Here is a 23,845-nt window from a genome sequence, read left to right as displayed (position 1 = left end):
CAAAAATCATGATATCTTCTAGGGTATGCTATGCCTGAACAGAAGAAAAAAGGGGATTTCGACTACTCAGGAACTGTGTCTGCCAAATATACATGAATTTCGCCTTTAAAAACGCTCTTGCAATGCGTATGCCACGTGCCAATCCAAATGCTCGAGGACGTCAGTAGGTGCAATCATATTCCCACAGGTTGGACACGAGTAACCTTCAGCAGTTGCATTAACGGCCGTCTCGGCACTGCGTGGTGCTAGTGCCTTTGTGAACATTGCTGGTTCTTGGTCGCGTACCGGAGGCTTGTGAGTCTGCTCAGCACTGTCCTGTCTTCCTGGAGTAGCTAGCATGAAACTGGTGATAAGTTGATTCCTCTGCTCCTCCTTCACCAATCCATGTAAACTTAACCCAATACTCGAACACGGCCAGGCAGGAGCCGCCTCATCTGCTATAATTTTCAGACACTTCATCGCGAAGTTGAAGATTGTCTCCTCGTTAATCCCCGTTTGAGACGGTATAATGCATTGTTTTGATGTTGTTGGTCCAAAGCGCCCTCGGATATGGTGATGTACAGCAAGCGTGGATGGGCGGTGAAAGTGCCCTGATTCGACTTTGAGGTCGTTCAGCCGCCCTACGAGGTCCGCTGCGAAGATTATCATCCAAGAAGACGCCTGGCCAATGTCTGTAAGAGGCGGTACGAAAGTCTTCTGCGTTAGCATTGACTGAGGGTCGGTTCGAGGAATCACTTCACTTCGATCTTCTCCGCGAATGGAACGAAAGAACCAGTGACCATCCTGCTTACCGAGCGCAGCGACTACTTCCTCCTGTGGGATTGCAAGCAGTTCAGGGATGCTGTTGGAGCCGAAGGCTTCTTTCGCCTTTACACCTAATACACCTGCCAGTCCACGGATCGAAGTCATCTTGTGGGTAGAGAGGAAGAATGGCATGGCACGGGCTCGGATCACCGTCTGCTGGTCTGGCTTTTTAAATCCGGCCCAAGCTTGGCCAATGCTTTGTTATGTGCAATACCTGCGGAGCAGGTGTAATGTAGAGACTCGAAGATCTCCTTGCGTAGGTTTCGTATGATTTGAGCACCAATGTTCAGCGCGATTTCGTCCCAATCAATACGATGGGTTTCGTCGGTGCTCGTTGGGAGGTCAACCAGGTTATCCGTCTCCCAGTGGAGAACGACGTCCCGTGGTGGAAGAGGAAGTGAGGCATGTACATTATCGTCGACGGCAAGTTGAGAGTATCTTGAAACAAGGACTGAATGTACGTGTGCAGATAGGTCGATAAAAACTTCATCCACGCTCGCCTTTTCTATGCGTTGAAGTGGCGCGGGTGGTAGGTGTTTCGTTATAGTGTTGATACTTTTCCGCGATTCGATCCGGTATGGATCAAGGGCAGCCTTGTCTTTCTTCATCATGGCTGGATCGGCTGCATCAGACCTATATGCCCAAGACGTCTCGCCTTCTCTCCAAGTGGCAACGTGCTACATGATGATGTTGGGACAAAGCCGCCTCACATCTTCCACAGAAGCACCGCGAGAAAAGCCGAAGCCGCGGGCAGCATAATTGAGTGCGATTATTGCATTCCACTGTTGAACTGCCAGCGGCTGTGAGGCGTCCAATCCCAACCGCACCATTTCGCACTGTGCGTAGAAAGCATCGAAATCGACGCGTGCGATCACGCGTAAGGGGGAATGCGGTGAGTAGTTGCCAAGGCGACGGAGATCTCGGTACGTGAATTGGGATCTGGGACTGTCCGTGGAAAGAGATCTCGAAGTTGCATGCAGCATGGCGAAAACAATGTGTGGATCTGGCAAGGTTGACAGGGTTAGCAGAGAGTTTGGGCGTCATATGACGGGTGACGGAGAGTGTCACTTACCTAGCCACCTTAGCTAGCCCTCTAATAAATGTTTCGATGTGTTCTGGGAGGCTGGCTTGTCCTGCCTGAGTGGTTCTAAGTTTTGTCAGTCGTGCAAGTATTGGAAGAACAAAAAGAGTAGCCAGCCAAGCTTGCGTGAAGTGGATGTTCCCATGTGAGCGACTAAAGGCGTCAAAATCGGACAACTGCAAAGGAGCCGAGGCGCCGTCAACTCAAAATGGACCAGTCTCTGCTCTGTGCCTGTTACGCCCGATCCGTCAGTGATGTCAAGTTCGACGGCGCTTGACGGCGTGGGTTTTGAGCTTTTGCCGGAATCCGGAGAAGGGGATTAAATGCCGCAATATGCACGACCAGGGGTCAACAAAAGGGTGAAGTATCAACGACGCTATCTCGGGAATGAACCCAACTACACTAGTTCGGTGTTGAACCCATACATCATAATACCTAGTACTTCGTAAATACCTTACCTATTATAGAACAAGTATCATCCAGCTGATAATATGTTCTATATGCTCACTGAACTATAACACCAACAAGTAATCAAATAATATCTTTAAGTTATCTCTAAGGTTTAATACGGATAAACCTCGCTCAACCTGTTACAAGTTGGAGAAAATAGAGAAATGTACGCATCATGGTTTTTGAAAATTGGCCCCTCTATGTCTCGGGTAGTCTCTATAAGTATAAGAAGAGGTCGTTTCTGACAGAGGAGACAATCGGTCATCGCATGCTATTCAGATACACAGTACTCCAACAGAATTTTCCAAACTTCAACTCTTCAATCAGACTCTCTATCCCGAAAGTACCGCAAAATGATGCCGCAAATCAACGTCGCACGAATCGTTGAATTCGGCAAGCCCTTGAAGGTCGGCAAAGCAGACAAGCCAGTGCCCGGATTGAAAGACGTACTTGTCAAGGTCAAGGCGTGTTGCCTCGTGCCAAACTCTCACAATCTTGTCAAAACTGGAGGCGGGGAAGGCTTCGCTCTTCCCCAGCTGCCGTGTGTCTTTGGGCTGGACGCTTCAGGCGTTGTAGAAGCGGTTGGCGACCACGTTCTCGGCCTCAAACCAGGAGATCGCGTTTATGTGGATCCATTGCTAACCTGTGGTACATGTCACTATTGCCGACAAGGTTTGTAATCCCGGTGCCGGTTCCCTTAATTTGTTGTTGATTCGTCAGAAAGGCACATCGGCTAATTTCATCGTGTGTATAGGAAGAAAGGACCTTTGCATCAACTCCTGCCTCCGGGCATACTTCGCTCAGTCTCCAGGTGGAGAGCAGATGCTCACCCACTACCCCCTCGGCGCCCTGTCTAAATATGTGATCTCGCCAGATACTAATCTTGCCTTGCTTCCCGCTAGCATCGATTTTGCCACGGCGTCGCGCTTCGGCTACATTGGTACTTCCTTCGGGGGCCTGAAGAAAGCAAACATTGGCCCGGGGAAAGTATTGCTCATCAATGGCGTCACGGGAACACTCGGATATGCTGCAGTTGCCATCGCTCTGGGATCTGGCTGCACAAAAATCCTGGGTATTGGACGCAACAAGGACCGTCTAAAAGAGCTTGAAGGATTGTCACCTAACGGCCGTGTCCGTACTATTTCATCAGAAGATGCTGATGAAATTACTGACTGGATTCGTAAACAGACAGGCGACCTCGGGCCAGATGCCCTTTACGATTGTCTGGGTAACGGCGGTGATGCAAATGTGACAAGCATTTTAGTCAACACTTTGAAGAAGGGCGGTCGAGCAGTGTTAGCAGCAGGAGGTGCGGAGGGGAAAATAACTCAGGGGTATTTGGAGGCTATTAGTCGAGACGTTGCGGTCCTTGGGACATTGTGGTTTACCAGCGCCGAGATCGACGAGCTCATTGCACTCATTGATGCTGGCTTCATCGACTTTTCTTTCCTCCGTCATGAGTTTCTCCCGTTGAGAAAGGTGAATGAGGCATTCAAGTTTGTGGGCGATCGTCCCGGAGGGGCTGTCAATGTGGTTGTCCAGCCTTCGAAGTAGAGAATGAGAGAGGGTAGTGGGGTTGGATGGATGAGAATCAGAGTTAGGATTAGATTTAGGTCTGGACATAGAACTCACATGAAAACTTTTTTTTAACTTTTCGGTGGGCCAGGGGTCAATTCTTCTAATTGGCAAGCGCGTACGTACTCTACAAGTGAGAAATCCACCACCTAGCAAAGCAATATTCTGACTCACAGTCGAGCTGGGAAAAAGATGTGCTGAGCGAAGATGTATCGCGTTTGCTGTAGTTCTGAAAGAAGCACATACCATAACAACTCGAGGTTCAAGCTCGTAAGCTCAACAGTACATACTAGTAGCACAGTTTTATCATTCTAAAGAATTGAAGACGTCCACCTCGTCCTTGTTTCGACGCGCAGAGATCCGATGTCAGCCAAGAGAATTAACGTTGGGGCTCGAACTTCAGAGTAGATTGGCCAAATGTCTGACTAATCCTTCTTATAGACGCTCACCCAGAATCGAGTGGTTGGTCACTCTACCTCTTCGATTTCCAGTGTTGTAATTAGTATTTTCCGTATTTCAAATACGCCCCACTTTAGTGATATATATCAATATTTCTGAAAATATTTCAATAATTATTATTGAAATCCATATCACTGAAATTATTGAATATTCTGATAATATTGAATATCACTGGCAATAAACTGAGATACGGGAATTCACATATTTCAATATAAATACTATATATTTTATACGAATATTGCATATTTTGAATGAATTTAAGCCTAATAAGGAAAGAGATTATTCGAATATGCAGATTCCCGTATTTCAGTATATTGCTAGTATAGTCTCTTTCGTATAATACGTAAGGACGTAGATATGATTGGCTATTATACGCACTAGCGTACGTATTATAATCTATATATCAGCCACAGTAATACTACCGTATACTAATTACAACACTGTCGATTTCTACACCTAGAGAGCAACTTGACAAGTCAACTGCAGAGTTTTTAAGGCATCAGGGAGCGGACCATACTCTCTGGTGTGGAGTTAGGAACTGTTTCGTATGAAAAGTAGTGCCAAGGGCGTTTGTTATCAAATGATACAAGCAGATAAATCATTCTTTATATAAATATGAAAGAAAGTGGGCATTGTCACGTTGACGGGCACGAATAACTAGCTGTGCAGCGTCAGGTCACTTTGATAAAGATGTGAACTGATATGGATCTTTATGGGGCGGGGGGGAGGGAAAGTTAGATTAAAAGTATGAAAAGTGACGCCACATACTCCTGTCTCCTCTCTATCCGAATGATTCCATCTAGTTGCAGACTGAAGGATAGTTCCGTGAAAATTATCTGTGTGGCTTTGAAAATGCATCCAATGCTCGTGCTGGGCGTCACAGATTCGACACTCTATAGACTCGTTGACTCTGTGTCTTCTAACATACTTTCTCATAAAGTGCCTCGTCAAATAGCCAGAACTTGTAAACAAAACGATCCTCTTCCGAATCATCAGGTTCGGGCTTCTAAGATACGTAAAGCATATATTTAACCTTTTGTTCGTTGTAACCAAAAATATTGTATATCTAAGTGTGATATCTATCTCGACCGTAGTGGTTTCTCGTTTTTGGCTGCCGAAACTAGTGAAACTAGCTGACCAGCGCTACTGCGATGGAAGGCCACCCCTTCCTCAACACTGCAGTATGCTATCACAGCATTGATGGCCGTAATCCTGCGTTGACATTCTTTTTCCAGCTATTTCTCGGGCAATGTCAAAACCGCGTCGGTTAGAAGCAGTTGTTCAGGCGTCATATGATTGGATCGCTCTAGTGCACCTCGGACGTCCTCGTCGACCACCTTGCCAGATAGCTGCCGCTTGCTGTCATTTACAAGCTGCTCTTTCTTGTATCATCAAGCAAATATTCAATTGAAGAAATAGAAGAGGACATTAAAGAGAGAAAAAACTAGAGAGTAGCTCAATGATTCAGAGTGAAGAGTGGATGAACATATTGCTCGTAGAACAAGACCGCATAAAAAAATTGAGTTTTGTGACCTGGTTCCCTATATGACCCGGTTCACCATAATTTAAGTTAGAGTAATCAGATTATACAATATCATGGTAAATATGAGGTGAGGGACGAAATAAAGGCTGTATAGTATACATATGGCAAATGTAGGGATCAAATAGATGAAACATAGATTGGCTCTTCTAAGATTATGAAAATGAGGCCCATAAATACTAGCTAGTTTCAACATGTAATTAGATCAGGCTACGTTTCTGATCAAACTGTGACTACGCCATGGCAGGATCAGACAGATATCGCAGACCAAAGCTGGTTTGGCTCAATATTTTCCCCATGCGGTCGGGCTGGCAAAACCCTTACCGAACCACCCTCCATAGCAAGTAAATTTTGAGGAAAACTTAGGGGAGTCAAGGTAAGTCCGGTGACGCGTTGAGGATCGGCAGGCGCGCGCGTGGCGTCACTTATCACAAATTTTAGCTTAGATCATATCAGATGGGCAATGAAAAGCCAGTATCACTTACATCTGAAATCTTGCAGCCCATTGTTGCCAGTTTTCACCATGATGCTTGAATACGAGCGTAGGATTATATTGGTCCTTGGTAGAATCCAGGACGTTTTCCGTGCCGTCTTGCCAAATTCGGTAGCTTCCTCGCTCAGATTGGTAGGCGAAAAACCAAACCGTGGGCGTCTCAGGAGTTATAATGACTCTTCCTTCAACCACACTTAAGTATAGAGCTGGTTGTTCCGCTGTGATGCGAGAAATCAAGTGATATTTGCCATCAATCAAAGGACAAATCTGACACGAAAGGTTAGCATGTTAGAACTATCTTGTATAGTCAATACATACACTAGCAACTGAGGCAGACATAATGGAGTGTTCTTAGTACTTATTACCAGTAGTACACAGGGAGTAGAAGGTTTGCTTTCTATCATGGAAAGCTTTCAAAGGTCTGAGATATGAAAAGAAGGAAACTGTGATTACTTTGGGAAATTCCAAACTATTTATGTCGGAATAGCCTCACTGGAGCATGCATGATCATTGTCTCAGCGTCTAGCTTTGGGTAGGGATATATGATCTGATATTTTCTAACAGAGCTATTTTGGTGTGATGAGCTACAAACTATATGAATTAGCTTCTGGTACTTGCCATTACATACAGCTCAGCTCACATAAACGCATCAATATTACTTTGTAGATTGTCCTAGGATAAAAACAAGTCAGATGTATAATTTACGCGATCAACTGGTCAAATGAGTAGTTTACATGTCATACTCACTAAGAATAGTAGCTTGTCTGTCGTCCAACTACCTACATCTGGCTAACTAAACAATTCACCAATAACATCAAGGTTACATGCAAACCGATATCAAAAGATAAATTCCTATTACAAGTCAGTCGTCTACAGATTTCGCTAGAGAAACTTCTGACTTGTCATGGAAAACCTCATCGAATGTTCTTTTATCATTTTGTACTTATACTAAATCATTTTTACAAAACTCTAACGATTTTATAAAAAATCTATTTCGATTGAATTCATGAACAGGTTACTTATCAAAATACTAAAGAATACCTTGTTCGGGTCAATTATCTAGAATCAATCTTAAGGAAGGATTTATTTTGTTTGTCCAATGTTTGGTCCCGCCAAACACATTAATTGACCTTATCCACAATACAACATCAACTATTTTAGCCCAAGTTTTCAAAAATCAATTTGAAGTATTCGATCAACAAATTACTTTTCTAATCAATTGTACAATTTTTGAGTCTATTGAATCTTTTGACAAAACTTTGTTCTGAATTTTATTACAAGTAACAACTCTTATTACTATACTACTCAGTTTTGTGGAAAGAATATTCTAACTATTATTGCTATGTAGACAGTACTTTTATTCTTTATCCATGGTGATTTATTACAACCGTTTTTTGGGAAAGATATCGCTCTTCCTTAGTAAAATGATAGTCCTTGTAGGGTCAGAATTAGGTCGCTGCATGTATATGCTGTTGAGTTAGCCAAAGTACTTGATGACATTCCCAAAGAATCATGGGAAACCTTACTCGCGAAGGTTTCTGATTTGAGGTTCGATAAGACTGCTATGACAGATGCTCGTAGCACTAACGAAGATATTTTTGACATCTCTGATGTTCCATAATTCATGGACTACAAAGACTATTGGTTATACAGATGGTCTTTGGGTGTTTTTGCGGTATGGTTTATGTCAATTCTACTCGGATCAAATTGGCTCTATATAAGGTCTTCCGGGGTTCCTTTGGCAATATAGCCAGCCCACTTCGCTAAATATTTTGATATCAAAACCATTATCTATATCAACTTTCCTTCTTCTGCTTTCGTTTTCCTTTCCGAATTAGATCGCCCCTTCTTTCCCTTGAAATTCTCTATATATAAAGATCGAATTTAAATGTTACCACTCAAAGAAAGGTCAATCTGCTCCAATGTTTCTTTTGGACTTCGAGATTACCGATTATAATATAGGAGATATCTCCAATATTGTCAGTACTTTGATGATATCACAAAAGGATATATTATTTACCAAATGCTTGCTGTCTTACTATCTCAGATTCGCAATGCTGTTTGCATTCTATACGAAAACTCAGAATATTTAGATATTTTTGATTTCCTGTTCCCTATCGAAAGGGTTTGGAACAATGTCTTTGCTTTTGCTGCTATTCCATCATCATCACCAACAAGAACTAACCCTTGGCCTCGATTTGCATAAACCGCTTCTAATAATTACTTGTGACTATATGGTGGTACCTACAACAACCCCTGCTGGGATACTACCCCACAATTCCTGCTGAACAGCTCACGACCTGATCTTGATGACTTTTGCATCAAATGCCAGCGCTCTGCTTTTAACCCCAATAATCGAATTACTGATGGAGGTGTCGACTTGGTCTTTAAGTCACCATCTCCGGATTTCCATCTTTCTGATCTTTCTCTCTCTAACCACCAAACTTAACAAAAACGCCAAACTTGATAGTCCCACACTCACTGCGTGACTCGCTCCCAAACTTTTCACATAGGCATCTATTACCTGGACCTTGATATCTCCCGGCAGGTCTTTCACGCTTCCTACATCTTCCATCACTTGCCTCACTATGGTTGCATCCAATTCTAACCCTGCAAGTGCTTCTCCCAAAGAACTGTTTTGAACTCCGGCACACAAGGCAACTCCAACAACCATACCGATACTAGACATCAAATACATACCTGCAGTTGCCATACCCATTTCCCTCTTCTGAACAGAAACGGTGAGGGCAATAAATGCGCAAGCAGCCGTTATTCCGAGACCAAAACCACCTGGAAATATAGAGAGAGACGCTGCGAGAGAAAGGTGATTGCTATGCCATGTCGTGGGAAGCATAGTGTAAGAGAAAACAGATGAGATAGTAGAGAAGGTCAGGAGGTATTTGTAATGACCAGTGCTGATGGTTCTTAGTATGCTAAATATATGAAATGGTAACAGTGATTGAATGGGCAAAGAACGAACCGAGTAATTAGCCAGCCTGCGAGGAGACCTCCTGTGGTATTACCAAACACAGCCGGAAAGAGATGAAGCCCAGCAGTAGTATTAGAGCTGCCTTGCGTTACACGAAAATAGAGTGGAACTGAATACATCATCTATGCGAGGTTAGAATAAGTGCATCGCAAATAGAGGGCATAGAATGACTTACGCCGACTTGTGCACTGAGCTGCAACGCATTAATAGCATAAGATGTTGCTACATCACGTTGGACAGCAAGTGCTGGCGGAAATATAGGCTCCGCAGCGACTTTGACCTCATACCCCACAAATATGGCACCAAGCACGACAGATCCCAACAACAACCCAAGAACTGTAGGATGCGACCAAGGCAGTGCTTGTCCTCCAAGACTGAGAGAGCCGAGAAAAGCGGCGATGGTTCCAGTCAGCAAAAATGCTCCAACAAAATCAATTCGTCGAAGTTTTGAAGGCCCATCTTTGGCTTGGATGGGCTCATCAGATGATGATCGTGTTGGAAGTTTTTATGCTACTAGAGCAATAGCGAAAAGCATCAGAGGTCCTTGTCCGATAAACGACCTGCCACAGATTGTTAGAGGAAAGATACAATCAGGTTTTCGAACTGGAATGGAAAATTTACCAACGCCACCCTATTGTATCTGCTAGCAGCCCGCCTGAGGGTCCACCGATACTCCTTCCAATCGTCCCAACGACATTGACATAACTTCTCCACGCAGCAACATGAATGAGAGGTACAAGATCTGGGTGGGTTAGTACAGGGTTGGGAAGGCTCAAATATGACTTTCATCACTCACCCACTATCAGAACAGAGACCATGACACTCATACCCGCACCTCCAATACCAGCTACTACTCTACCCATCACAGTCTGCCACATTGTTTGTGAGAGCCCCCTTTCAAAACATCAGTACAATACCTTCAAACTCTGAAAGTCACTTACGTCAAAACACATCCGATCACGAAGAAACCATACGATATCAAGAGAACTGGCTTCCTTCCGTATATATCACTAATCTTGCCTGTAAGAGGTTGGACAGCACACATCGCTAAAGAATAGCTAGTAGTCAACCAACTGGCATCACCCAGTGCCCGAAATTCGGAAGCAATGGTACCATATGTTGCAAGAACAAGCGTGCCATCTGCATATGATATAAAAACACCTGGAAAATAAGCATGAAGAAAGTCAATGAAGGAGTTGTGAATATATACCAATAAGCAGAAGACTTATTATAATAGCAGCGCTCTTCGTGACTTTTCCCGTGGTTTCGTCTTGGACTTGGTCATTTTGTGCAGATTCTACGTCTGGAAAAGTTGCAGTCGACTTGTAATTTGGAGTTGAAGCAGCGGTTACTGGTGAAAGTAATGAATCTGTTTCCGAGTACGATTTTATCGAACCCGCATCTTTGGATGAAGCTTGACTCGAATCATCTCTAGGAACAGTATCTCTCTCATGCAATGCCATATTTCAGTATCCGATACCACCACCAACAACACTTCTTTTTCTTATGATTCAATCTATAGCGGAAGTCAAAGTTTAATAAATGCTTTTCAAACTGCCCAGACCGACTTATCTCAATATTCAGAATCTCTTCGTCGATAAAACGTTTTTAATTAGAATTCTAAATAATATCTTAATTCTTTTTATAATGGTGTTATAGCTTATTAATAATCGAATTTTTTTCGGTTAATTAGGGATTAGGGGGAATGTTTATTTTCTTGAAAATCTGAGAGTATTTGATTATGTTTTTAATGAAAATCTGGAAATCTTTGGTAAGAGAATTTCAAAGATATATTTGTACTCTTTAAATCTAATTTATTTAAAAAGTAAATATATAATTCGAAAGCTCTAATTTTCTAATATTTTATAAAACTATATAGTAATAATATATTAATTAATTGAATTTAAATATTATTAATAATATTTGGATTATTATTATTAAAATATAGTAGAAAAAATTATAATAAATTTTGAAATAGATATCTTCTATCAATTTCTATTAACTCCTATTAATTCCTGTTTTTTTCTATTTCCTTCTAATAATTTCTATTAACTTTTTTTAATTTTTTTTAATTCTTATTAACTTCTATTATCTTTTATTAACTTATAAGTATTTATATTTCTTTTTACAATAATTAAAATAATTAATATTTTGATGATTGATACTTTAACAAATCTATTTAATACATTATCACTATTTAGTCTATTATTACTATAGCTATTTAATCCATTATTTAGATTTTCAACTATTATTTCTGAATTCGAAACTTTTAATACTTCTATTGATAGAGTATCTCAATTCAAATTTCAATATATTTTAAATATAATAAATTAGAAGGGAATATTATTTAATAAATTTATAATAAATTAGACTTTTAATAATATATATAATGGGATTAATAATACTTCTGAAATATAACAATTGAAGTTCAAAAAGACTTTAAATCATACATCTATCAAAAATATAATATACAAAAATATTTTTGTGAAATATCTTAAAAATATATTAAAATAAGAATTCACTACTTTTCTTATCAAATCAAAACTTCAAACTTTTAATATAAATATTCCTTCAAATAAATTTTGTAATATCGATTTCTTTAGTATTAATTAGTTAATAGAGAAGAAAGCTTTAGTTTAGTTTTTTATTCTTACAATTTTTATTACTAATAAATACTTTTATTATCCTAGTTACCCAAATAAATCAAATATAGAAAATTAAGATTAATAAATCTATATAATTATTAATATAATAATATATATTCGATTCAAATATCAATCAAATTATTTATATAATATACTTAATTTCTATCTAATAGATTGCAAAATCAAGTATTATTATATTCAAGTACTTTCTAATCTTGGAATTTGCAATAATTATAGTTATTATAATAATCAAATAAAATATATAATTTCTATAGTTAAAAAGGAAATTAAAGTATAGGGAAATCATCTATAAATAATGGTTATTTATAATAATTTTAATTTTAAGAAAATTAAAAAAAATAAAAGTCTTGGTTATACTAAAGATATAAAGAATTTGATTATAATTATATTCATTCTTTATCCAAAACTTCTATTTTTAGAACTCAAATAAGTTATACATAATTCTATAATTCCTATAAACTTCCAAGATATCCTTAATTCTACTAATCTTATAGCAAATTCATTCTTTTATTAAATAAGCATTTATTTTATATATAATATATTTAAATATGTATTAGAAGATATTATTCAATTAATATTTCAGAAAACTAATTTATATCTTAAAATATTTTATATAAAATATATTTCTATTAATGAAATAAAGTATTAATAGTTTAATAATATTTATATAAACAAGGGAATTATAGATAGGATTTATAAGATTTATAATAATATCTTTAAAACACAATTAGCCTCTTTAAAGCTTAGCAAATCCATACCATTTGATTATATTATTAATCTCAAGTTAATATATAATAATCAATTTATAGTAATCTATATATAGGCTATTAAAGTCTAGTAATCCAAATCTATTAATTCTTATGAACATAGAGAATAAATACTTGAATTAATTTTATAATTTTGAATATCTATAATAATTCAGAATATTATAATTTATATTTATTTCAAACCTTTTTTTAGTAAGACTAATTCTTATTGTATATAAGCCGATCTTTTAAACTTAGGGCAAAAGGAATAAAAAAGAGATTTATTTAAATATTATTAAATACATTCTTTATTATCTTAAATATTTAATATAAGAATTATATTATTATTTTATTATATATTATAGGAATATTTTGAAATAATTAATAATATATATTAAATAGAAGAGATAATTGAATTTATTAAAAAAACTATTTAATATATAATGCTAATTGAGTTTTTTAAGATAATGGAAATAGTTCAATAAAAAGCTTTCATTTAAAAAGATTAGGATAAAGATAAAGAAATTAATTCAAATTTTATTATTATATATTATTTACTTTAGAAAATAGAGATATATATGATAATTAATAAAACTGTTAAATATAGTAATATTAATATTATATATCAGATAGTAGATCTACTTATACTCTTATTCTAAGGAGTTAATTAAATTAAATATAAAAGAGAAATACTTTATTATAAATGATTATTTATACCAGAAGTATACTCTCCCAAATTATAATATAGAATACTTGCTTTATTTTTTATTAATTGATTAAAAAAGCTGTGAATATATAAAGCTATTGATCTTATATAGGAGTATATAAATCTTAATTACTAAATTGATATACAATATTATAAAAACTTAATTCATAATATAAATAAAATATTTAATTATATTTATTTAATAAACATTTTTCAATATATTCTTAAAAAAAAAATTAAAAATATATTTAGAAAAATTATATCTAAAGTATATATAATCTATAGTATTGTAAAGAATATCCTTTCTTTAATTATAAGATTAATTTAAAATAATAAAACTAATCCCAAACTTATAGATTCTGGAAAAAGGATTTATTTATTCAAAAATATTTAGAAAAATAAAGAAAATATATTGAAAATAAAGATAAGATTATTTAATAAACAATATATAATCAAAAAAAAGAGATTTTAGAATATTTCTATTAAAAATATAGAAAAATTAGTTTAAACTTTATATACACCATTAGAACTTTTAGATACTATAGTAAACCCTATTTAGATATTTGAATATATAGTTAATAATAATATATATAAAGCTTTAGAATAATTTAATATAAATTCATTATTATTGATTTGGTTTGGTATTTAATTAATTCGATTTTTGATAACCTATTAACTCCTACCATCTTCTATCTCCTTCTATTAGCTTATATTAACTCTTATTAATTTCTATTAGTTTTTATTAACTTTTATTAACTTTTATTAAATCTTTTGAAAAATAAATATTAAATTATAAAATATATAGTATAAAAATATATTATTTGATTAATCTTATTCTATAATTATATTTTCATTGAAATATTTTTCTGTATTAAATAATTAATAAAAATCGTTATAATAATTTATATAATTATAATAAATATAAATTAAATGTAAATAAAGATTATTACAATTAAATATCAATATTTTTATCTTAATATCCAAAAAAGGAAAAAACTATTAATATTATTTTACAAAATCAATTAATTCTATAAGCTATATCTAACTATAATAATCGATTTTATATATATAGAAAAAGCAATTATATTCTTTTTGTACTATATATAAATAAATAAACTATATTCCCCTTTATAAGTGATTTAATAATAATAAGCATAAATTAAATCAGAACAAATTATTTATTATAGATTTTAATTAGAATAAACCTAATATTCGAATTTATGATCATAATAGAAAATATATCTCTTCTTTTCTAATAATTACTTCCTAATTTCTAATTCTATAATTCAAGTAATATAACTAAAATCTCTTTGTTTATCCAAAATGACTTTATTTTAATTATTATTACTTATATATTATTATTTATATTATTATATTAATAAATATAGTCCTTTGAATTTAATATTATTCTAAGATTATAAATAATATACTATATAATCTTTCTATATTTCCTCAAAAGTCTTTTTAGAAATATACTTCATTTTGGCTCCTTTTGATAAATATATAACAATAGTATTATTATTAATATTAATAATATTTAATATATATTAAATAATAATATTATTTGTGGTATTAATATTACAAATATATAAATTATTATTTTCTTTATTTTTAATATTAAATTCTTTACTGTCTCCATTTTTATATCCAAATCTATTATTAAAATATTTAGAGGATATATTTGATAATATAGGAATAGTTATATAGAAGATAATTAATATATAGAATAATAAGTTATTGATAAAAGATAGTATAATAAAATCTTATTAATTCAAAATAATTAATAAAGCTTTGCTAAAACTAGATAATTATATAGAAAATAGATTTCTAATTATAATTGTAATATTATTGATTATTCAAGGAATGTATGGACTACAATATCTCTATATCAATATTTAATAAATAAATAAATATAAAAAGAAAAAAAGGGATAATATATAAATATAAAGAACGGATAAATTTATTATACATTTAATCTCTTATTAATTGAGTAGTAATAACTATAATAGTTTTTTTATTATATTCAATATTTTGCATATAAACTAGATTCCAAATATATAATATTCTATATAATATATAAAATAAATTAGTATTTATTTAATAAAAGTTGATAGTTTTATATAGATTAAGATAGGATAATAATATGAGATTGATTTATTTTGATTGCTTTTTCCATTTATTTATTGCTAAAAAAACGCCAAGTTATTATTTGCTTATAATTTGATAGAAGTTGATAGAAATTAATAAAAGCTTAATAAACTATATCAAAAATAATTATAATTCAATTTATATCTCTAATATTATCTTATTATTATTACTATTGTTATTGTAATATTATATTTTTAATATTATTTTATTATCTAGCTATATTTTTAATATTATTTTATTAAATTGAGATTCTTTTACCTAATAAATTGGAAATCTATATTTTTATTGAAATCAAGTTAGAAAATTATTTATATTTTAATTAATATTTTTAGAAAAATTAAATAAATTAAATAAAAAAAGAGTAAAAAAAGTAAATTCAAATTTATTAAATAGGGAAGATATAAAAACCAAAAAGCCGAATCTACTAATAGATGAGAATAGGTCTAATACAGTAATTTGATCTTTAAATATAAGTAATAATAATATTAATATTTGTTTTTATTTTGATATACTTTTTATAAACATTATGCTTTATATGAGTATTATATTTTAAATAAATATTGAAAATATTATTACTTCAAATTGAATAATTAGTGTCTTAAATTGATTATTCTCAGTATAAGGAGTATTAATATTTATATTTAATATTAAAAAACTATCTAATTAAATTATTTAAACTTAAGATTAAGTATTAGATCTATTTCTCCTTCTAAATTAGCTTTATTGGAATATCTAGTGTACAAAAGTATTATTTGAAGCTATACAGGTTGCATTTAATTACTCTTATACTAAAGCTAATATTATTATTCCTAGTATTTTTTTTAAAGTATTCTTTTATTATTTAACTTTTTCTCTTGCCTTCTTTATTTTAATTAGTATTTGCCTATATACTATATACAAATATTCAATTTCAGAATAAAAACCTTAAAATAAAAATATTAATTTATCTTTATATTTATCAAAATATCATTATATTTTAAGATTAAGGACTTTTTTATATAATTAATTTAAAATCAATTTATTTTATTAATTAAATAATTTAATATATAGCTATTAATAATATAAATTCATTATTTTTTAATATATAGTTTTCTTTATAAAGTAATTATTTGATAATATAAATTGTTATTAACTAGTTATTACTTTTGGTACTTCAATTTTATACCATTTTTCTAATATTTTTAATACAAATATATTCAAAGTACCCTTTTAGAATTTGGATATTGATATAACTTTATTCAATGGTTTAAATAAAATAAATAAAAAATCCGGATTATATTTATTGTAATATCTTTTTAACAAAACAATTTCTCTTTTCTTTTCTATTAATAAAAGATTTTCTTTAAGATAATTGAGAAATACTTTTTTATAATATAAGTTATTATAAATAATTAATTAAATAAGAAAAACATTAGCTCTTTGAATTATTTCAATTTTCATTTAAATATACTTGCTTTTTAAAATGGAATTTATTATATTATTATTAACAATATTATTTTTGATATTAATTTTTATATTAATCTTTTTTTTATTTATTAAATCCTTATTTTCTATTTAATTTTCTAAAACTTATAAAACTTAAAACCATCTTATCTTTTAATAAGATAGTAAAAAATACCTTTTTATTATTTTTTATATTAAAATAAAAATTTTATTTATATTAATATTAAATCCTTTTGATATTATAGAATAGAATCCATTAAAATTAAAATAATAATATAGAATAAATATATATATTATATTAATATATTCTAATTCTTTTTCTTCTTGATTTATTCTTTATTATATCTCTATAATTAATTACTTTCTTATATTTTAAAAAATAATCAGATTTATATTATAAATATTAATATTTATAGTAAGAATAATAATAGTAATAGTAATATAGATAATTAATGTTATTTTCACAAATTTGTTATATCTTATTACTCGATTTTTTATATTAATCTTTGAATAAAATAAAATAATAATATTTATAATATTGAAACTTTTATTCTTTATTTCAATAGAATATAATATAATTTTATCTTTTATTTTCTTCAAAAAAATATTTCAAAAATAGTTTTTTATTATATTGATTTTATTTCTAAAATTTATAAATATTATAATTTTAGGAATCTTTTCTAAAATTGAATTCTTATTTTTATTTATAATATTATTTAAAAGGTAATATAAAGATTTTAAAAATTTAATCTATTTATAAGGGATAAGAACTATTACTAGCAAAATATTTGGATAATTAATAAATATACAAATAATATATATTTAATATAATTAAAAGTTTGATCTTTGAAATCCTTTATTATCTAAAATTATCTTTTAGCTTTTTATATCCAAAGTGGTAGTATATTCAAATTATATAACTTTTTGAGGTAGAAAATACTATAATTGCTTTAATATGGTAAACTTGGGTCGAAAATCCTTTTATTATAAGATAAAATAATATTTGTTTATAGTTATAAGCCTAATATTAAACTACAATTTAGGAGATATAAATATATTCCTAAATTTAAATAAAGTTGTTTATTTAGGGTCTAAAAGGATATGTGTATATTTTAATTGGCAAATTTAATTAATTATTTCAATTTTCTCTTTTAATAATTCAAAATTCAAAAAATAAGATAATATTCCAGAAAGTTTTTTAATATTCTTGAATTACTTTTTTTTAAGTTTTATTAATAGAATTATCTAAAAAGTAATTTTTCTTATCAAAATAGAGTATAAATAAAGTATTAAACTCTTTTCAAATCTAATCTTAATAATATAAAAGATATTATTCTTTTTATAAATTAAATAATACAGAATCCGAATTTGTATAGATTTGGGTTTTCAAATGGTAATAGAATTTAAAAATCAAAGGATTCTTTTAAGGTATAATTCAATAAGCTTTTTTTATTTTTTAATATATTTCTTTATTCCTTCTTTTTTAATTATTGTAGGTATATTTTTCAATTCAATTTTATAAATTCATTTTATATATTTATTTAATTTAATTATTAATATTATTAGTATATTGAATATAGTTAATGTAATCTCACAGTTATTCTTTAACTTTTTAATTTTAGTTTATTTAGAATATCTATTATCTTTCCTTTATTTTAAAGATATAATAGTAGGAGTTTCCAAGATATAGTAAAAGGTTTTAAAAGGTAATAGAAATCCATAGAAAATGATAGAAGTTTATAAAAGATCTTATAAATTAATAAATATTTATAAAATATAATATAATTCAATAATAAGTTAAGTAAAAGCTAACAGAAAGTGGTAGAAGTTTTCAGAAATTAATAGAAATAAATACAATAAAATTTTTTTTTTATAAATCAATAATTGAATATACACTTCACTTTCACTTCAGTTTTATTTCAATTTACTTATAATTTATATAATAAACTCTATCTATATTCAAAAGCGATTTCAATATATTATATAAAAACAAAGAATTATTATACTATTATTATTATTAAAAAATAATACCCAACCATTTACTTCTCAATAAAGATAATATTAATGGAAATATAAATAATATGATAGGATTACTAGAATTAAGGGAACCCTTAAAATATATATAATTATATAAATTAATAAATAAAAATAATAGATTAGGGAGAAAAAATAATTATCACTACAAAATATTAGTTTTCAAAAATATATATTTTTGATATATATATATAATTGAATAAAGCTATTATAATAAAAAATATATCAAAATAATAAGAAAATCTATCTATATATATTGAAATTACATTAAAGTAATACAATTATTAAATAATTTATAATCTTTAATTGAAAAGTCAAAAAATAACAAATTGTTGATTTTCTTACCAAAGCTGGAACCAAATTGTTTCAAACCCTACGATAATAAACCTTCGGGAGGCCTCTACCTCGAAATCAAGGCCAAAAATTATGTAATCACCGTGTGGTCTGAGGATGAGATAAAGACCGACCAATGTTTTGTTTCTAGGGCATTGACTCAATTCGCTGTCAGCCCAAGCCAAGCCACTGTGCCGCCAGCAACAGGGCCAATATTTCGGCCCCGGTTGAAATGAAAATTTGAAAGCTCATCATTCCGTCTAAAATCCCACCTTATCAAATGTCCGAAGTTTGATCTCCCATATGGCTACGGGAATCAACGAGCAACTTCAAACTCCCAATGAGAGATGTACGAAGTAAATGTACATGAAGCCTTTATCACACGATAGGCTTGAATGAGCGGAAATCCCCTGCGGAATGAACCCTGAAGCCCCGCAATTTGATGATGAAAATAGGCACGGATCTCACGCCATACATTGGAATTGAGGCTGCTTTAGCAATTACACAACGTCATCTCTCAAATTTACAAAGCTTTTTCCTGGTTGTAAGGCAAAAATGATTTTAGATTTTTAAAGCAGCGGGGTATCCTTCCTAATTCACAATCGTATCGCTAGGAATCCCCAACCCAGAAGCATATGCCAGTTACCCGTTGTTGCGGACTCTTGGACGGCATGAGACTTGAGTTCCACTTCCTTCCGATGTGAAGAGTACTATCTACTCCACAGCGAAATGTGGAATGTGGAATGTGGGTGGGTCAATGATAGCCTCGACCGCATCTTATCATGGCTGACTTCATCTCCAAACCTTCAATTGGAGTTGTATCGATTGTTCTTCTCACTTGAATAAAGAGAAGGGATCATAAAGACAATATTTTGGAACAGGACAAATTCAGCATGAAAGCCTCACCACTATTTGTCCTAGGACTTGCTACAGTTTCTGCTGCCGCGCAAGCTCCAATTGGACAAAAGAATGATGGAAGGCCAAACATAGTGCTTGTTTTGACAGATGATCAGGACCTACACATGCAGTCAATTGATTATATGCCTTTACTAAAAAAGCATGTAATTGATCAAGGAACTTCTTTCAAGCGTCATTACTGTACTACTGCAATATGTTGCCCTTCAAGAGTCACGTTATGGACAGGCAAGAATGCTCATAACACAAATGTGACGAATGTAGCACCTCCTTATGGTCAGTGTTTACCTCAGTCCTTTGGGTAGGCACGATAGCTGATGTATCAGAGAGTAGGTGGATATCAGAAATTCGTTGAGCAGGGCTTCAATGATGCATATCTCCCAGTCTGGCTTCAAGATGCTGGATACAGCACTTTTTACACGGGTAAACTTTTCAATCATCACACTGTGAGCAATTGGAATAAACCGCATCCAGCTGGATGGACTTCGTCCGATTTTCTTTTGGACCCGTTTACATATCAATATTATAATTCTACATTTCAAAGGAATGAACATCCGCCTGTGAGCCACGAGGGTGAATACTCAACAGATGTCCTTGCGCAGAAGGCATACGGATTACTTGATGAAGGAGTACAATCCGGAAAGCCATTTTTCTTGGTCGCAGCGCCAATCGCCCCTCACGCGAATGTTGACCCGGCCGCTTTTAAGCCTGGAGAGGGGATCCTGATGACGACCCCTATTCCTGCTGAAAGACACAAGCACTTGTTTCCTAGTGCAAAGGTTCCAAGGAATGCTAATTTCAACCCAGACAAGGTAAGTCATGTGTTTGTTGAAGAGAGCTCAAGTTAACTCTTTCATATAGCCTAGCGGAGCGTCATGGGTAAAACGTCTAGATCAACTTACTGACGAGGTTATCGCATATAACGATGAATTTTACCGAGCTCGTCTTCAAACCCTCCAAGCTGTAGATGAACTCATTGAAGGTCTCGTTGATCGATTGACTGATTATGGCATTCTTGACAATACCTATTTTATCTTCTCTACCGACAATGGCTACCATATCTCTCAGCACCGTCTAGCCCCAGGAAAAGAATGCGGGTTTGAGGAAGACATCAACATTCCTCTGGTCATCCGTGGCCCTGGAGTTCCACAAGGAGAGGAAACAAGTGTTGTAACTGCGCACACAGATCTTGCTCCCACAATCCTCAAGATTGCAAATGGCGATTGGAAAAGAAAAGATTTGGACGGGAGCGTCATTCCTCTCAATTCACAAGGACTTAAAGATGCCGAGAATACCAGACAGGAACACGTGAATGTCGAATTCTGGGGAAAAGCACTTCCTGAAGGTATTCATCGATTTTCTCTCGACGACGGGAAGGTCGTCTACTATGGCCTCAACAACACCTACAAAGCTCTGCGTATAATTAGCGATAGCCATAATCTCTACTACTCAGTTTGGTGTACCAACGAACACGAACTCTACGATTTAACCACCGATCCGCATCAAACAAATAACATCTATCCTTCCTCGTCTATTGCAAGCGCTTCCACACATGGCAAACTTAACCTTCCCAAGCTCATTCCCCGCCTCGATGCTCTTCTCATGGTAACAAAGTCCTGCAAGGGTAACACGTGCGTACAGCCTTGGTCAGTGTTACATCCAGCCGGAAACGTGAGAACACTTGACGACGCTCTATCTCCTCGGTTTGATACATTCTATGCAGAAGACATGGCAGAAAGAGTAGTCAGGTATGATAAATGTGAATTGGGATATATTGTAGATAGTGAGGGACCACAGGAAGTATTTGCTTTCCAAGAGGATGGGGATAAGTGGGAATTGTGAGGTTGCTTTATAAGCATATTTCTATTAGCCTGTGTACATATCATTTTATACATCACTTCGAGACACGAAGGCGTTGAATCGAGAGAATAAAAATGTAAAAGTCAAAATTCAATATATCCTCCTCTTCTCCCGCATTCAAGATTCCCTACTAATTCTAATTTCCAAAATCCTCTCTCCTTCAAATAAAGATGAAGCAATCAATATGGAGTGCATGTAAATGACTTTGATCACAATTGCTTTTTTCGCTTATCTTGAGTTCATTGTAGAGAAGAAATATAAAGCAGATTCCTTCCATGAGACTATCAAGCATGTTATGTTCTTTTTATTACATTATATAGGAACTTCAAATTCTGAGTCGTTGAATAGGTGATATGGTTGATGATGATGGTGGTTTTTTAGTGGGAGTGGCTTTACTAAGTAGTTAACGTAGTTTAACACCGAGTGGGTCATATCACCGAGTGGGCCACTTTCACCTCAATTTATATCTTTTATATTCAATATACATTTTATAATTAGTTTATTATCAGAATTTATAAATAAAAAACATATTTACTTTTAATATTAAAGCTTTTCAAAAAAACAAAAACCTAAGTATTCTAATAGATTTGCTTAATTAGATAATATATGTCTAGAGAATGAAGTAGTTATAAAATAAATAATTTATTTCTATATATAAAAATTGCAAGTAAATTATTATAAAATTATAAATTTAAAAAAAAAAATGATTATTTAATATATTTTTAATATAAATTTAAAAGATTTTTTATTTAAATTTAAAAATATAGAAAATATAGTAAATTATATTTTCAAATTGAAAAATACAAAATATATTAGAAAACTTTAGATATATCAATTTATAAAATATTGAATTGAATTAAAGATATATTTTAATTATATTTATATTTTTAAAAATTTTTTTATAAAGATTTTAAATTTATTAAAGATTAATTTCAATTAATTATAAATATATAAATGAAATATGACATTTTGAATAGAGATTTCTATAATTTCGATAAAATAGACTTTATAATAAAAATTATATATATAGTAATAATTATTATTAATATTAAAAGATATAATAAAAGCAAATCAGTATAATTAAATAATCAAAAATAAATTATAATAATAATATATAGAAATAAAGAGAATAAAATTATTCCCCTATTTCTAATAATTTAAAGATAGATTTATCTCTCCAATTAATATACCAAAACCAATTTTTCTATAAATTAAATTATTAAACCTATATTTAATAAATAAATAAATAATGAAATAGATTTAGAATAATTGAAATATTTTAATAAATATATTAAAAATCGAAAAAAAAAAATATTAAATATTAATATTAAATAAATATAAAAACTATAAATCAATATTATTTCAGAATTATTATAAGAAAAATAATATTAAATATATATATTTATTATTATATTAAATTATTTAATTCAATTATTTAATATAAATTATTTTAATAATCTAAAATATTTATATAATAATCAAATTAATAAATTTATTAAAATATATATTAATTATATTTCAAAAATTAAATTCTTTATAGCTTTTAAAACTATATATAAAAAATCAATTATTTTTCAAAATATGAAATCAGGATTTTAAGAAA

General features: G+C 31.8%; 5 protein-coding genes across 5 annotated transcripts; 2 read left to right on the top strand and 3 right to left on the bottom strand.

The window, feature by feature from the left end:
• Positions 1–105: 105 nt before the first annotated feature.
• Positions 106–1,787, bottom strand: EAE97_003460 (uncharacterized protein; the record flags this gene model as incomplete). The annotated part of the gene is made up of 3 exons (XM_038873972.1): positions 106–965; positions 1,019–1,437; positions 1,486–1,787. The coding sequence occupies 3 exons, from the start codon at positions 1,785–1,787 to the stop codon at positions 106–108; spliced, it is 1,581 nt and encodes a 526-aa protein (XP_038735835.1).
• A 901-nt stretch (positions 1,788–2,688) lies between these two features.
• EAE97_003459 (uncharacterized protein) lies at positions 2,689–3,889 on the top strand (the record flags this gene model as incomplete). Its single annotated transcript, XM_038873971.1, has 2 exons — positions 2,689–3,007; positions 3,090–3,889. 2 exons carry the CDS (start codon positions 2,689–2,691, stop codon positions 3,887–3,889), a joined length of 1,119 nt encoding a protein of 372 aa, XP_038735834.1.
• Positions 3,890–6,158: 2,269 nt separating this feature from the next.
• Positions 6,159–6,741, bottom strand: EAE97_003458 (uncharacterized protein; the record flags this gene model as incomplete). Its single annotated transcript, XM_038873970.1, has 3 exons — positions 6,159–6,333; positions 6,395–6,669; positions 6,721–6,741. 3 exons carry the CDS (start codon positions 6,739–6,741, stop codon positions 6,159–6,161), a joined length of 471 nt encoding a protein of 156 aa, XP_038735833.1.
• Positions 6,742–8,794: 2,053 nt separating this feature from the next.
• On the bottom strand, positions 8,795–10,854 carry EAE97_003457 (uncharacterized protein; the record flags this gene model as incomplete). Its single annotated transcript, XM_038873969.1, has 8 exons — positions 8,795–9,317; positions 9,383–9,513; positions 9,567–9,866; positions 9,906–9,951; positions 10,013–10,133; positions 10,188–10,285; positions 10,333–10,552; positions 10,602–10,854. The coding sequence occupies 8 exons, from the start codon at positions 10,852–10,854 to the stop codon at positions 8,795–8,797; spliced, it is 1,692 nt and encodes a 563-aa protein (XP_038735832.1).
• Positions 10,855–20,360: 9,506 nt separating this feature from the next.
• Positions 20,361–22,224, top strand: EAE97_003456 (uncharacterized protein; the record flags this gene model as incomplete). The annotated part of the gene is made up of 3 exons (XM_038873968.1): positions 20,361–20,658; positions 20,716–21,194; positions 21,244–22,224. 3 exons carry the CDS (start codon positions 20,361–20,363, stop codon positions 22,222–22,224), a joined length of 1,758 nt encoding a protein of 585 aa, XP_038735831.1.
• Between the last annotated feature and the right edge of the window lie 1,621 nt (positions 22,225–23,845).

Source organism: Botrytis byssoidea (assembly GCF_014898295.1).
Source record: "Botrytis byssoidea strain MUCL 94 chromosome Unknown BBYS_005, whole genome shotgun sequence".
Classification (NCBI taxonomy): domain Eukaryota; kingdom Fungi; phylum Ascomycota; class Leotiomycetes; order Helotiales; family Sclerotiniaceae; genus Botrytis; species Botrytis byssoidea.
Note: the sequence above shows the minus strand (reverse complement) of the source record. Positions and strands in the feature narration are given on the sequence as shown.